At 40.7% G+C, this 12,640-nt stretch overlaps 1 protein-coding gene across 8 annotated transcripts in view; it reads right to left on the reverse strand.

The window, feature by feature from the left end:
- The window catches only part of AOPEP (aminopeptidase O (putative)), a 378,384-nt gene that overhangs the window by 297,316 nt on the left and 68,428 nt on the right, over window positions 1–12,640 (reverse strand). For all 8 annotated transcript variants that reach the window (XR_014016018.1, XR_014016019.1, XM_081236407.1 and 5 more), the window contains one exon: window positions 9,475–9,641. Coding sequence is in view for 6 of the 8 variants with exons in the window: in XM_081236407.1 (XP_081092533.1) it covers window positions 9,475–9,641 (167 nt within the window). In the remaining 2 variants the exon portion in view is untranslated. The remainder of the gene's footprint in view (window positions 1–9,474; window positions 9,642–12,640) is intronic.

Consider the following 12,640-nt stretch of genomic DNA (forward strand, 5'->3'; position numbering starts at 1 on the left):
GCACAGGAGACCCAGGAGAGAATGACCTTCAAGCTCATTCTCGTGAACCAGGTAGAAGAGTGCCACCTACTGAACCCAGAACACAAGCACCTCCACAGGTTTGGAGGTTTTCCCTCGTGGCTAATGGAATACCTAAAGGAATACATTTCACCAGGCTTGTTATGCCAAGTCTCACCTGCACTCTGCCCTACACTGTGGATAACCTAGTTCCCCTTAAACTTAAATACAAAGTGGATCAACAAACTGGACACCAAATCATTCTGTGCCAGATGGTCACAAGTGTGCTTTACTACTTTACTCACTTGAGAAAATTCATGAATGTCAAGCCTGAAACAGAAATCCAGGGGCCTTCCCTGGTGGCTCAGTGGTTGAGAATCCACCTGCCAATGCAGGGGACACGGGTTCAAGCCCTGGTCCGGGAAGATCCCACATGCCACGGAGCAACCAAGCCCGTGCACCACAACTACTGAAGCCTGCGCGCTTAGAGCCCGCACGTACTCCGCAATGAGAAGCCACCGCAATGAGAAGCCCGCACACTGCAACGAAGAGTAGCCCCTGCTCGCCGCAACTAGAGAAAGCCCGTACACAGCAGCGAAGACCCAACACAGCCAAAAATAAATTTAAAAAAAAAATCCATAGCAACAAGAATGGGTATACACACGCCTGCCGGAATCATCATTATCCAAAAGAAAGCACGATGACTTCCCCGTTTGCCAGATATGGCAAGTGCAACTCTAGGAGGGCAAGCAAGAACTAGACAAAAAGCAAATCACAAACAAAAGAATGAACTGACAAAGATTTAGAAAGTGCAAGGCATTATGTGAGACCTTATGAAGGATGTAACAGAGCAGAACACAGTCCTCAATCAACAGTAGCTTTCTAAAGAGAAAAGATGCATTCACTATGTACTCCTACCCCTTGAAACACATGTATGTATACTAGCCCAGAATAAAGTTCCCTCAGTTCAAGAAACAAGGAGCTCTCTCTACTTTGCATTCTCTCTTTGTGAAAACACTTAATCATAACCATTCCTAATGTCTTTTAATTTACCATTTCCTTATACGTAATTCCTAGTCTCATACTGTGGAAGCAGTCTAAATAGTAGTATTGCTCATTTTGAGCTATCAAGAGGAAAGAAAAGTTGGCTTTCAATTGCACACAGGAGGGTCCGAACCCTGAAATCTTGGCTTTTCCCTGGAATTTCCCACACGAAATCAAGAGAGAGAATGTCAGGGAGCTGGTCAGTTGGGCAGGCCTGAGAGTAGCATTTTGCCCAGGATGAGGTAATGTCTACAGTCTCTTACTTTTGCATAGAGAAATGAAATCAGATCCTAAGCAGAGGCACAAATAGTTTTTAACACCTTTCACTTGTTCATATGTTTTTTCTCCTATATTTGGAAGGAGCTTAAATTAGTCAGTCTTGTTCATTTACTTGAGGCTTCCCATGAAAAACATAAGTGGAATGTTTTAATTTTCTAGGAAGTAGACACTAAATTAGACTCTGTGAAAATAAAACAAAATTAAACAACAACAACAAAATTACCAAACTGGGGGAAATAAGAATGTACTACACCAATTTTTTCTTTTTTAAATATACTGAGCCCCAGGCTTCCCTGGTGGCACAGTGGTTGGGAGTCCGCCTGCCGATGCAGGGGACACGGGTTCGTGCCCCGGTCCGGGAGGATCCCACATGCCGTGGAGCGGCTGGGCCCGTGAGCCATGGCCCCTAAGACTGCAAGTCTGGAGCCTGTGCTCCACAATGAGAGAGGCCACAGCAGTGAGAGGCCCACGTACCGCAAAATAAATAAATAAATAATAAAATAAAATAAAATATACTGAGCCTGGAGAAAAGGCATAAACTCTAATCAGAAGCAAAACTAAAGGAATGACCCTGAAATCACTTTTGTTACTATCAGTAATGATTTTAAATGCTTCTTCCATGAACCTATTACTTCTGTCTGATTACAGAGAACACATTTATTCAACAAATAGGTATTGAGCACCTGTTATATACAAAACACTGTACTGGACATTGGGTCTCTGTGCTTAATAGTTTAGCTACATTTTGGTAGGGAATATAGGCTGACAATAACGCACAGGCTAACATTTCTGTCTGCCCAAATGACATGATGCTGGGGAAGTTATATAATAAAGGAGCTAAATAAGTCAATCTAAATCTATGGCCTTGACTTAGCCTTATTGAGAAAAAGGATAGTGATTTCTCAGCTACTAAGATTCTTATGATGGTCATCACACTACCGTCTAAACCATTAGCCTTCTTCTTAAAAATAGCCAGGAGGAATGATTTCCCTCATGTAGTGAGAACTCGGAGGTCCATCGTCTGACTTCCGTCCCCTGCCCAAGGGTTGTTATCATTTCTGTCGCTATTATCTGCCTCATTACATTATGCTGCTCCCAGGTGCTTTTCTTCTTTCGGGAAATCAGCTGGTGCCTGGCAAATGTACTAATCAGGTTGACGTGTCACTGTGATGGAAACTGTGACTTGCGGGTTGGGTTTTGCTGCTCATGTTTTCAATGATAGCTCTTTGCTTTAAAGGGCACTGTGCACAACAGAGTGGAGGTCCTATGAGACCAATCTACCAGTCTAGAAAACATGACTTGGAAAGGAAGTAGTAGCATCTTGTATCCACATACCCTTTTTCTCTAAGGAGTGCAGACACATTTGGAGATATTATTCCATCCTCAGAACAGCCATTTTGGGCCTGGCAAAGAGCATTGTTAATACTCTTGCCTGATTGTCCTCTGATAAACCCCAGCTGTGGGCTGCAGGAGGCATGCAGTATTAGCATAAAGTTCTTTCTTCTGGTGTAGCTCTAGCCTCTCTCAGTCTGAATTGGTAAAGTCTGCTCTATGGTATCATATAAAGTTGTATATAAGCAAATCTCAATTAGCATCTACTTTACTAAAACTATGCCCTGAATTGGAAATTTGGAAAAAAAATCCACAAATACACTGTTGGAGGTATGAACATTTTCCATGAAAATGTTAAAGTCAATTCTTGTTTTAATTTTTGATGGTAATCTTCAAATAGATAGGTAAACAGACAGATGTTGAAAGGATCAGAAGACTTTTTTCTGTAAAGGGCTAGTTAGTAAATATTTTAGCCTTTGCAGGCTATGCAGTCTTTGTTGCAACTGTTTAACTCTGCCATTGCAGCACCAAATCAGCCATAGACAATGGTTGTATTTCAATAAAACTTTATTTACAAAAACAGGCAATAGACTGGATTTGGCCAAAGGGCTGGATTATCCAGATACAAATGAGTCCTGACAAACAATTTCCGAGTTCACATCTGCAGTAGTGTATATGATTGCACAGGGACATGTAGCACTGCTTTAATTATTGAGAGATAATGAGAAAAGAACATAAGAATGATGCTTTTGGTGAGTAAAGGCTGAATGACATCACGGCATGCTGTGTAAGCAAAAGCTTTACAGCATATGGAAGAAAAGTGGTGGAGGATAAGATCATCACGTGGCTCAGGGTAGAACAGGCACAATGACCTCAAGAGAACCTTCATGGAGCTGTCAGCACCACATTCATATTGTAAGGGGCAGCTTCATTTCAGGAAAATAATAATCTTTTACAATAAACTGAAGTTGTCCATTTGAATTTCATTGATTTAATGGTTTGGTCTGCATTTAATTTAGACTTTATTTTTGGTGTTTTAGATGTGTAAGAGTATAGGAATACAAAATTGTTTGGCAGGATTTATTTATATCTGGATAATCCAGCCCCCTGGCCAAATCCAGTCTACTGCCTGTTTTTGTAAATAAGCATACATTTATAGTTTTAAAGATATCATTCTAATACAAATAACTTCAGTCATCCCTGGTGAATCATGAGGTTTTTTTCCCTCTGACAAGAAAAATAATGCTCAAGTTTGAGAAACACTGCCAAACACAAGCTTTTACATCTGAACTGCAGGACCAAACCATGAATGAGAAAGTATGTAGGCTTGGTGAGGTGGGGGTAGGGAGAGCCACATCGCATCTTGGGAAGTGTAGTTATCATCACAAGTAAGCCAGAACTGGAGGCTGGAGGAGTCCAGGTATCAGTGCCTGCCTGAGACTGTAGTGTTTCATTTACTCAATCAGTTCAGCGTGTCAGGGAAACAAGCAGGGAGGGTTAAAAAGATGCTGTGTGAGTCCCAGAGAACTTCACCAGACAATTCACGAGACACCAAAACCTGGATAGAGGAGCTGTGTGCCTCGGTAACTTTTCATCTGTTGAACAGAGAGAGGATTTCAGGCAGCACACAAGTGGACAGTGAATGGAGCTAAGGGAAATCCTCAGACTTTATCCTGTCTGTTGAAACACACGAGAGAGGAAAGCCATGAACATGACAGGAAAAAATACTGCAGGATAAAGGTAAAAGAAAACATCGTTCTAAGGACTCAGAGGAAGAACAAGCCTCGGAAATGAATTTACTACAGAAACCAAAACAAGTTTAGAAAACTGGCATTCCCATTATGATACAAGAAGATAAAACTTCTATGAAAAAATGGTAAAAAGCCATGAGAGGACAACAGGCTGAAACAGTGTAACAGACTGAGATCAAAAGACAACAAAGTAACAAAAAAGATAAGGAAGAATTGCAAGGGTTGTTACAATAACAATCTATAATGGAATTACTAAAGAATAAAATGTCTCCATGGAAACTCAGTGGTATAAAGTGTAAATAAAATATGAAAAGGCAAGCCATACAGTTGGGGAGAATATATTTGTGACACATATCTGGCAAAAGCCTAGAATCTAGAGTCTAGAGAATATATTTGTGACACATATGTGGCAAAAGGCTAGAATCTAGAGTATATATAAAGTATTCTTACAGTCTAACAATACAACAACCAAAAAAACCATATTAAATAAATGGGCAAATGACTTGAAGAGACACTTTTCAAAGGCAGACATAAGAACGTACAATAAGGGCATGAAAGTTGCTCACCATCATTAGTTATCAGAGAAATGCAAATTAAAACCACAAGATAGTATTTCACCCCAGTTGGAGGGCTAAAGTTAAAAGGACTGACATCAAGTGTTTGCAAGGATGCACAGCTACTGGACTCATACACTGCTGTTGGAATATAAAATGATTGAATCACTTTGGAAATAGTTTGCCAGATACAAAGTTAACTTCTCTGACCCAGCAATTCCACTCTAAGGTATCTATCCAAGAGAAATTAAAACCTTTGTCCACAAAAAGGCTTACACATGAATGTTCACAGAATATTTTTTGTAATGCCCCCTCAAAATTTAAATGTCCATCAACAGATGAGTGGATAAACAAACTAGTTTACTCACAGAATAAACTATTGATATCCACAACAATATGGGTACGTCTCATGCTGAGCAAAAGAAGCCAGACACAAAAGAGTACACACGAATGATGCCATTTATATGAATGTTTAGGAGAGGTAAAACTAATCTGTAGATATGGAAATCAGATCAGTGGTTGACTGGAGTGGGGTTAGGGAAGACTCACTTAAGGAGGGATGGCAAAGGCACAAGGGAATTTCTAGGGTAATAGAAATGTTCTACATCTTCATAGGGGTGCTGATTAATTACATAGATGCATTTTTTTGTCAAACACCATTGAACAAGACGAACTGTGTGCATTTCATTATACATAAATTATACTGTAATTAAGTTGATTAAAAACCAAGGTACCCACAACCAGCTCCATTCTAGAAAGTTTTGAATTACATAAATAAATTTTTTAATTCTATGAGCCTGTAGGCAGAAAAATCCGACTACTTTCAAAGAATTTTTTTAAAATGATATCACATTTCTCCTCTGAAATACTAAGTAAGATATGGTAATGAAAACATTTACAGTCGTTTAAGAGGGGAAAGAAGTAAGAATTTAATACCTAGCCAAGGATTGTTCATAAGTAAACACAACAAAAAGCTCACTTAAAAATGGGAGGGCTCAGAAAATATACCACATACCCATCCTTCTAGGAAGGAAAAAAAACAAACACTGAAGCCATTTCCCAGCTGACTAGGAGATGACTCAGACTTAAGAGATCAAGAGTAAAGAAAGTCTAAATACTTATTGCAAATATAAAAATATAATTTGAAACTGGATGAAAATGTAAAACAATTGTAATTCCTAGAAAACAAGATATAATACAAAAACAAAATATAGAGAAATATGAGTCGCAAATCCCAAACTGTATTTATTAAAACTGGAGAATGTGGGTGAGGGAAGTTGATAGAAGTAAATGCCCATTAAATTCTTTATTTGATATAGAATGAAGTTAAGAGCTATTAGTTAACTAAATTGTGAAACATCCATTTATGGAATACTCTATAGTCATAAAAATATTGAGGAAGCTCTTCATGGTCAGATACGAAATTATCTATAAGATAAACTTATTCTAAAGAGGGAAGCACAATACAAAAAAGTGTATAGCATGTTATGATTTGTGCAACAAAAGAGGAAAAAATATACTATACAAAGGAAACTGGTGACCTTGGTTGCCTTGGGGAAGGGTTACTGGGTAGCTGGGAATTAGGAGTAAAAAGGAGACTTATTGTAAATTTTTTTGCCCTTTGCTCATTTGTAAATGAACCATGTAAACGTGGCTTATTTTTAAAAATGAAATTTTAAAATGTATGATTTGTTTTGTTTTGACTTTGAGAATCAAGTAAACATTCATTGAAGACTTTATTACATGTGTAAATCTAGTTTTTTTATGAAGAAGACATCACAAATCAGAAAAGATTCAATAAATGATCTTGGATAACCGGTTTCCTATTCGAAGACAAAAATGTTTAGTCCTCATTTCACAACCCTGACCAGAATAAACTACAAACAGATTAAAGAGTGAAATTACAAAAATAAATAAATAAATAAAAATTAAATAAAAATATTAGAACAAAACAGGTGAATCGTAGAGCAAAGAAAGACTTCCCAAGAGGAATCTAACATATTTGATTACATAAAATTTAAAATCTCCTATAGATTAGAAATATTATATAAAATTAAAAGGTATACTAAAAACTGAGAAAAATACTTTCCAAAAATATAAGAGATTAATATCTCTATTTTATTTTATATATTTTTTAAACAGGAGAATAGCTTACAGATTTATGTAATGTAAGTCTTATGTGATACGGGAGCCTCCACAGGAAATGAAGGCCCGAAGAAACAGACCTGCATACTTTTCTGCTGGGTTTGATGATGAGTGGACAGTCAACTCAGGAACAGCCAGATGGAAGAGATGCACAGGGCAAGGTACAGGAGAAGGAGCACGGAACTTCCATGCCGTCTCCAGGTACACAATTCTCCCCACATCTCCACATGTTCACTAACCTGGAAGTTCCAGTATCTTTATTTTTTAAAGATCCAATCAAATTAGAAGACAAAACAAACTTTTGGAAACCTCACTAACACCTCAATATAAAAATGAGCAAAGGAAACAAACAAATAGGAAATGAAAATGGTTAAGAAACATATAAGGATATATGAAACCTCATTGATAATTGAAGTGATCTAAATTAAAGAGAGGCCTTCTCTTGCCTATCAGATGGGTGAAACTCCAAGGAAAAGGAGACCTTCATAACTACTGATGGATATGTAAATTGGTACAACCTTTCTGAAAAACAACTTGAGATATGTACCAACAGCCTTAAACAGGTTCAAAACTTTTGACTAAATAATTCTAATTTTATACAAACTATCTCCCCAGGAATTTAATGCAACTTTATTTATAGTAAGAAAAAAACCTTGGAAACAATAAAAATGTCTAATAACGGAAATGTTAAGTAAAATCTGATATATTCATACAATAAAATATTATGCAGACATTAAAATTATCAACTTGAAAAATACTTAATGACCTGAAAGACAAGCAAGATATAAGTGAAAAAAGTAGAATACAAAACTGTTATATGCTATGATGACAATTTTTAAATGATAATATGTACTATAGAGAGAGATGTTTTTTCTTTTTTTTATAAATTTATTTATTTATTTATTTTTGGCTGCGTTGGGTCTTCGTTGATGGTGCCCAGGCCTAGCTGTGGCGAGCAGGGGCCACCCTTCATTGCGGTGCATGGGCTTCTCATTGCAGTGGCTTCTCTTGTTGCAGAGCACGGGCTCTAGGCGCACGGGCTTCAGTAGTTGTGGCACGCGGGCTCAGTAGTTGTGGCTCGCGGGCTCTAGAGCACAGACTCAGTAGTTGTGGAGCATGGGCTTAGCTGCTCCGTGGCATGTGGGATCTTCCCAGACCAGGGCTCGAACCCATGTCCCCTGCATTGGCAGGCAGATTCTTAACCACTGCGCCACCAGGGAAGTCCCTATAGAGAGATTTTAAATACCAGAGGGAAATGCAACAAAATGTTAGCAACCATTTTGGTTAAAATTATTTAATTTTATTACTTTTACTTTTTTGTATAAGTCTCTATAATAAATAGTGGAAGGAGACACCATATTTTAAATAAAGAAATATTACAATTACAAAAATTTTACCTGGCATCAACATGCCCAGGATCTCAACTGAAAGTGTTAATTATTGCAATAAGCAAGAAATTCGAAGACAAAACCTTGATGATGCATTAGCACTTGCCTTCCATCTTTCTTATACACCTTTGGTTCAAAACTTCATGGCCAGGGCTTCCCTGGTGGTGCAGTGGTTAAGAATCCGCCTGTCAGTGCAGGGGACACGGGTTTGATCTCTGGTCCGGGAAGATCCCAAATGCCATGGACCAACTAAGCCAGGGGGCCACAACTACTGAAGCATGCACTCTAGAGCCTGCTTGCCACAACTACTGAGCCCGTGCTCCACAGCTACTGAAGCCCTTGTGCCTAGAGCCCGTGCTCTGCAACAAGAGAAGCCACCGCAATGAGAAGCCCGCGCGCTGCAACGAAGAGTAGTCCCTGCTCACTGCAACTAAAAGAAAGCCCGTGCGCAGCAACGAGGACCCAACACAGCCAAAAATAAAATTAATTAATCAATTAATGAAAAAAACAAAACAAAACTTCACGGCCAAATAGTGTACAGAACAGATGTAATACTAGGATGACTCCAGTGGGCCAGCCAACAGGAGCACTATCGCTCAGAATAATGAATAACCCTGTACAGCCTCCATGACCCAACCACAGATAACTCTACTATAATGGTGTTTCCATGACACACTCGCCTGCCCAGAAAGTCTTCAACCAAGAGCACCCACTTACGGCCCACAAACCATCAGCTGAAAGCAACTGCCTTAATAATCTAGGAATTGATAACTCTGGCATGAAGAGCCCCACATGCCATGCCTAGGCTCCCAAGCACCTCTCCCCATCCCGGGCTGTTTTCTCTGACAGGATGTTTTATAGTATGTTCAGTTCAACCCAGCTAATAAAGGAGCTCTTTTAAAGTGGAGAAAAACACTGTGTATTGGGTTGCTGGGTCCAGCATGTGTGCAATACATAAAGAAGCACAGAACACATGTACAGTACCTTCCCGAAGCTGTGTTGGCTTGGCAGAATTTTCCCCACTCATTAAAACAACAAAAGATGCAGCTGCTCGAACTGTAGCCTGCCATGTTGACATGGCAACGGGTGGCTCCTGGCATGGAAAAAGGGCCCTGTTGTTTATGGGCGATCCCGTAGTATAAACACATGGCCTGCAGAAGAAAGACAAAGAAACAAAGGGGGAGAATCTTTAAAATGAGTTGTCACTTTTCTCACCACCATGGTAGCAAAGGTTAAGTTGAGCTTTCAAAGAGAAAATATCTGAGACTTTGTAGTTGACTGGTTTCAGAGCATCTTGAACTGAAACTGCCAAGGGCTGTGTGAAGAGCTGAGTGGTAATTTCTCCCAAATGAATTACTTAAACATGTAAAGAGAGTTTTTTGTTTGTTTGTGTGTTTGTTTGTTTTTTAAGGGGAAAAATATTTTTTTGGATAAAGTTTTAAATACTAGTCTGCCAAGTTAAAGTTTACATTAACCTTGCCCCTCCCTTTAGGCCCTTAGGCCTTCGAAAGAAAAAAGTTTTAGAGATTCTTAAAAATTTTTGGAAAATATTCTGGAAAAGAAAATATGTTCAGCAATCACTGAGATATTAATACTTAGAAAAAACAAGCCGGTGGTCTCAAATCCAGTGCTGGCGGACAGATAACCCCAATCTTGGAAACCACCATCTCAAATGGAACCCTTGTGGGAATCCTTGTGTGGAGGCCAAGAACAGGGGTTGGCATATCAACAGGACTGTAGGTCACAACAACCAGGCTTGTGACGGGAAGGCCAAGTGCAGAGTTGTTACCAAAGCAAGTGTAGGAAACCAACGGCATGACATTAGGGCTCATTCTGCTACAGTTAAAAAACACAAACCCACACATACCAAGAACAATCCCTTCCATGATGAAGTCACAGACAGAAATGGAAAAAAATCTATGAGATCAAAGAAATCTATTCTTTTTTTTTTTTTTTTTTTTGCGGTACGCGGGCCTCTCACCGCTGTGGCCTCTCCCGCTGCAGAGCACAGGCTCCGGACGCGCAGGCCCAGTGGCCATGGCTCACAGGCCCAGTCGCTCCGCGGCATGTGGGATCCTCCCGGACTGGGGCACGAGCCCGTGTCCCCCGCATTGGCAGGCGGACTCTCAACCACTGCGCCACCAGGGAAGCCCAGAAATCTATTCTTTTAACACCACAGAGGAGAAGGTACAGCCTGACCCTCAGGAAGATGTCTTAGGAAAATGTTCCTACTTTTTGCTTTTCAGGAGTTATGGCAAATATGATATAGTTTTAATCAGCTTGATTTATAGAGTAAATAATAGAACAGAGCATTACCTCTCTTGCATAAACTGGTTTTCCTTTTTAGTTAACATTGTTATGACTGAACATTTATTGTGTTCTTACAATGAGCAAGAACACACAGAATGATGGCCCCACTCCATCAGTCAGGGTCCAGGAAGGAAAAAGGAAACCAGGCTAGGACTTAATAAACAGAGGTAATTTAATATAGGGAATTGGTCATACAAGTAATACAAGTGCTGAGAAGCCAAACAGGGGAGAGTGAGGCAACTCAGAGATTAGCCACAGTGGTAAGGAGCTGTGACTCCACAGGTTGGAGGAGCTACTGTTACTGGGTGTTACAGGGTCATTTGACAGAAGCCAGAGTCACAGTGGGGAATGTCCAATGGGTGCTGGGACCAGGGAGACTCAGTCATTGATGGAGATGCCAAAAGAAGCAGAAAGAGGGGAGGAAATACCTTGTTTCTCGCCAACTCTCAAATGTTCCATCACTGCCCCACATTGGCCAAACCTGACAGGAAGCCAGAAGACAAGGCAGCCTGAGAAATGAGGTTCCTTGTCATTCAGAGAAGATCATAATAAGAGCAGGAAATGGACCTTAGAGCAAACAGGCAGTCTACCTCCTAGAAGTGTATATGTTGTGATAACTCATAGAATTGACATGAGGCAGGGAAAGAAGATCAGAAATTCAGAAGACTTTAGTCCTGGCTGGGTTATCAACTCATTAAATGGCTATGGAAAAGTCCCCTGACCTCTCTGAGTCATATGCAAAATGGGGATGGGGGGCAGGTATGTGACTTCTATTGTCTGTTCTGGTCCATAAACCTATGATTATGTCCCAGAAACATAGATACAAGAACAAAGGCAAATTTTCATGGAAGGCCCAGAATCCCCCATCGATTTCAGTGAGTGCTGAGCTCCCACCCTGGTCCCCTTGGATCCTTGGTTAATTGACTTAGCCTTAGTTAACTGCCCAACTTCAGGTTGTTTGAGAATCTAATGACGAAGTCGCCTAAAGCCACCTCCTCCTAGGCAGGGCTGCTGGTTGTGGTTGCCTGGGGTGGGGTGGGGGGGATGCTTTAGCAGCTCAAGTTCTGAAAATTCCACCTGTTTTTTCCCAAAAGGCCCATCTTAGGGAAGGATCCCAAGATGAAACGTATGGTCAGTGGAAACGGAGTATATTGCCACTGGCCAAATGGCAGGTATAACTCCTCTTCCTCTGACAATGGCAGCCATTGAGAATCAAGACTTTCTTTCTCACTGAAGCAGAATGGACCCCACAATTTTGCTCAGCTCATGAGCTTTAGGAATCCACTTCCAATATAAGTAGACTTGTGGAGATAAACCTATTTGTGACGCTCACAGGGAAGTGGGAGGCCCTTGCCTAGAGATCGCCTAAGACTTTCTCTGCCTCATGCACAGGGGAAGCTGACCCCATATTATGGTCCTAAGTCCTAGGGTACTTAGGCCAAGTCTGAAAGTATCTGTGGTCTCTTGCTTTTGCACGCACCACCTCATTTCCCTCGGGTGACTCTGGTGTTACAGGTCTTCCCTTTCCTGCACAGGGAGCAAGTCCTCCCCAAAAGACTGGCTTGCCCAGATGTTTGCTCTCCTTCTCCCGGTAAGCTTGGGTTGGAGGTCATGCTGATATATTATTATTTTTTTTATTTTTATTTTTTTTGCGGTACGCGGGCCTCTCACTGTTGTGGCCTCTCCCGTTGCGGAGCACAGGCTCCGGACGCGCAGGCTCAGCGGCCATGGCTCACGGGCCCAGCCGCTCCGCGGCATGTGGGATCTTCCCGGACCGGGGCACGAACCCGTGTCCCCTACATCGGCAGGCGGACTCTCAACAACTGCGCCACCAGGGAAG

Source organism: Mesoplodon bidens (genome assembly GCF_964165515.1).
Source record: "Mesoplodon bidens genome assembly, chromosome: 6".
Classification (NCBI taxonomy): Eukaryota; Metazoa; Chordata; class Mammalia; order Artiodactyla; family Ziphiidae; genus Mesoplodon; species Mesoplodon bidens.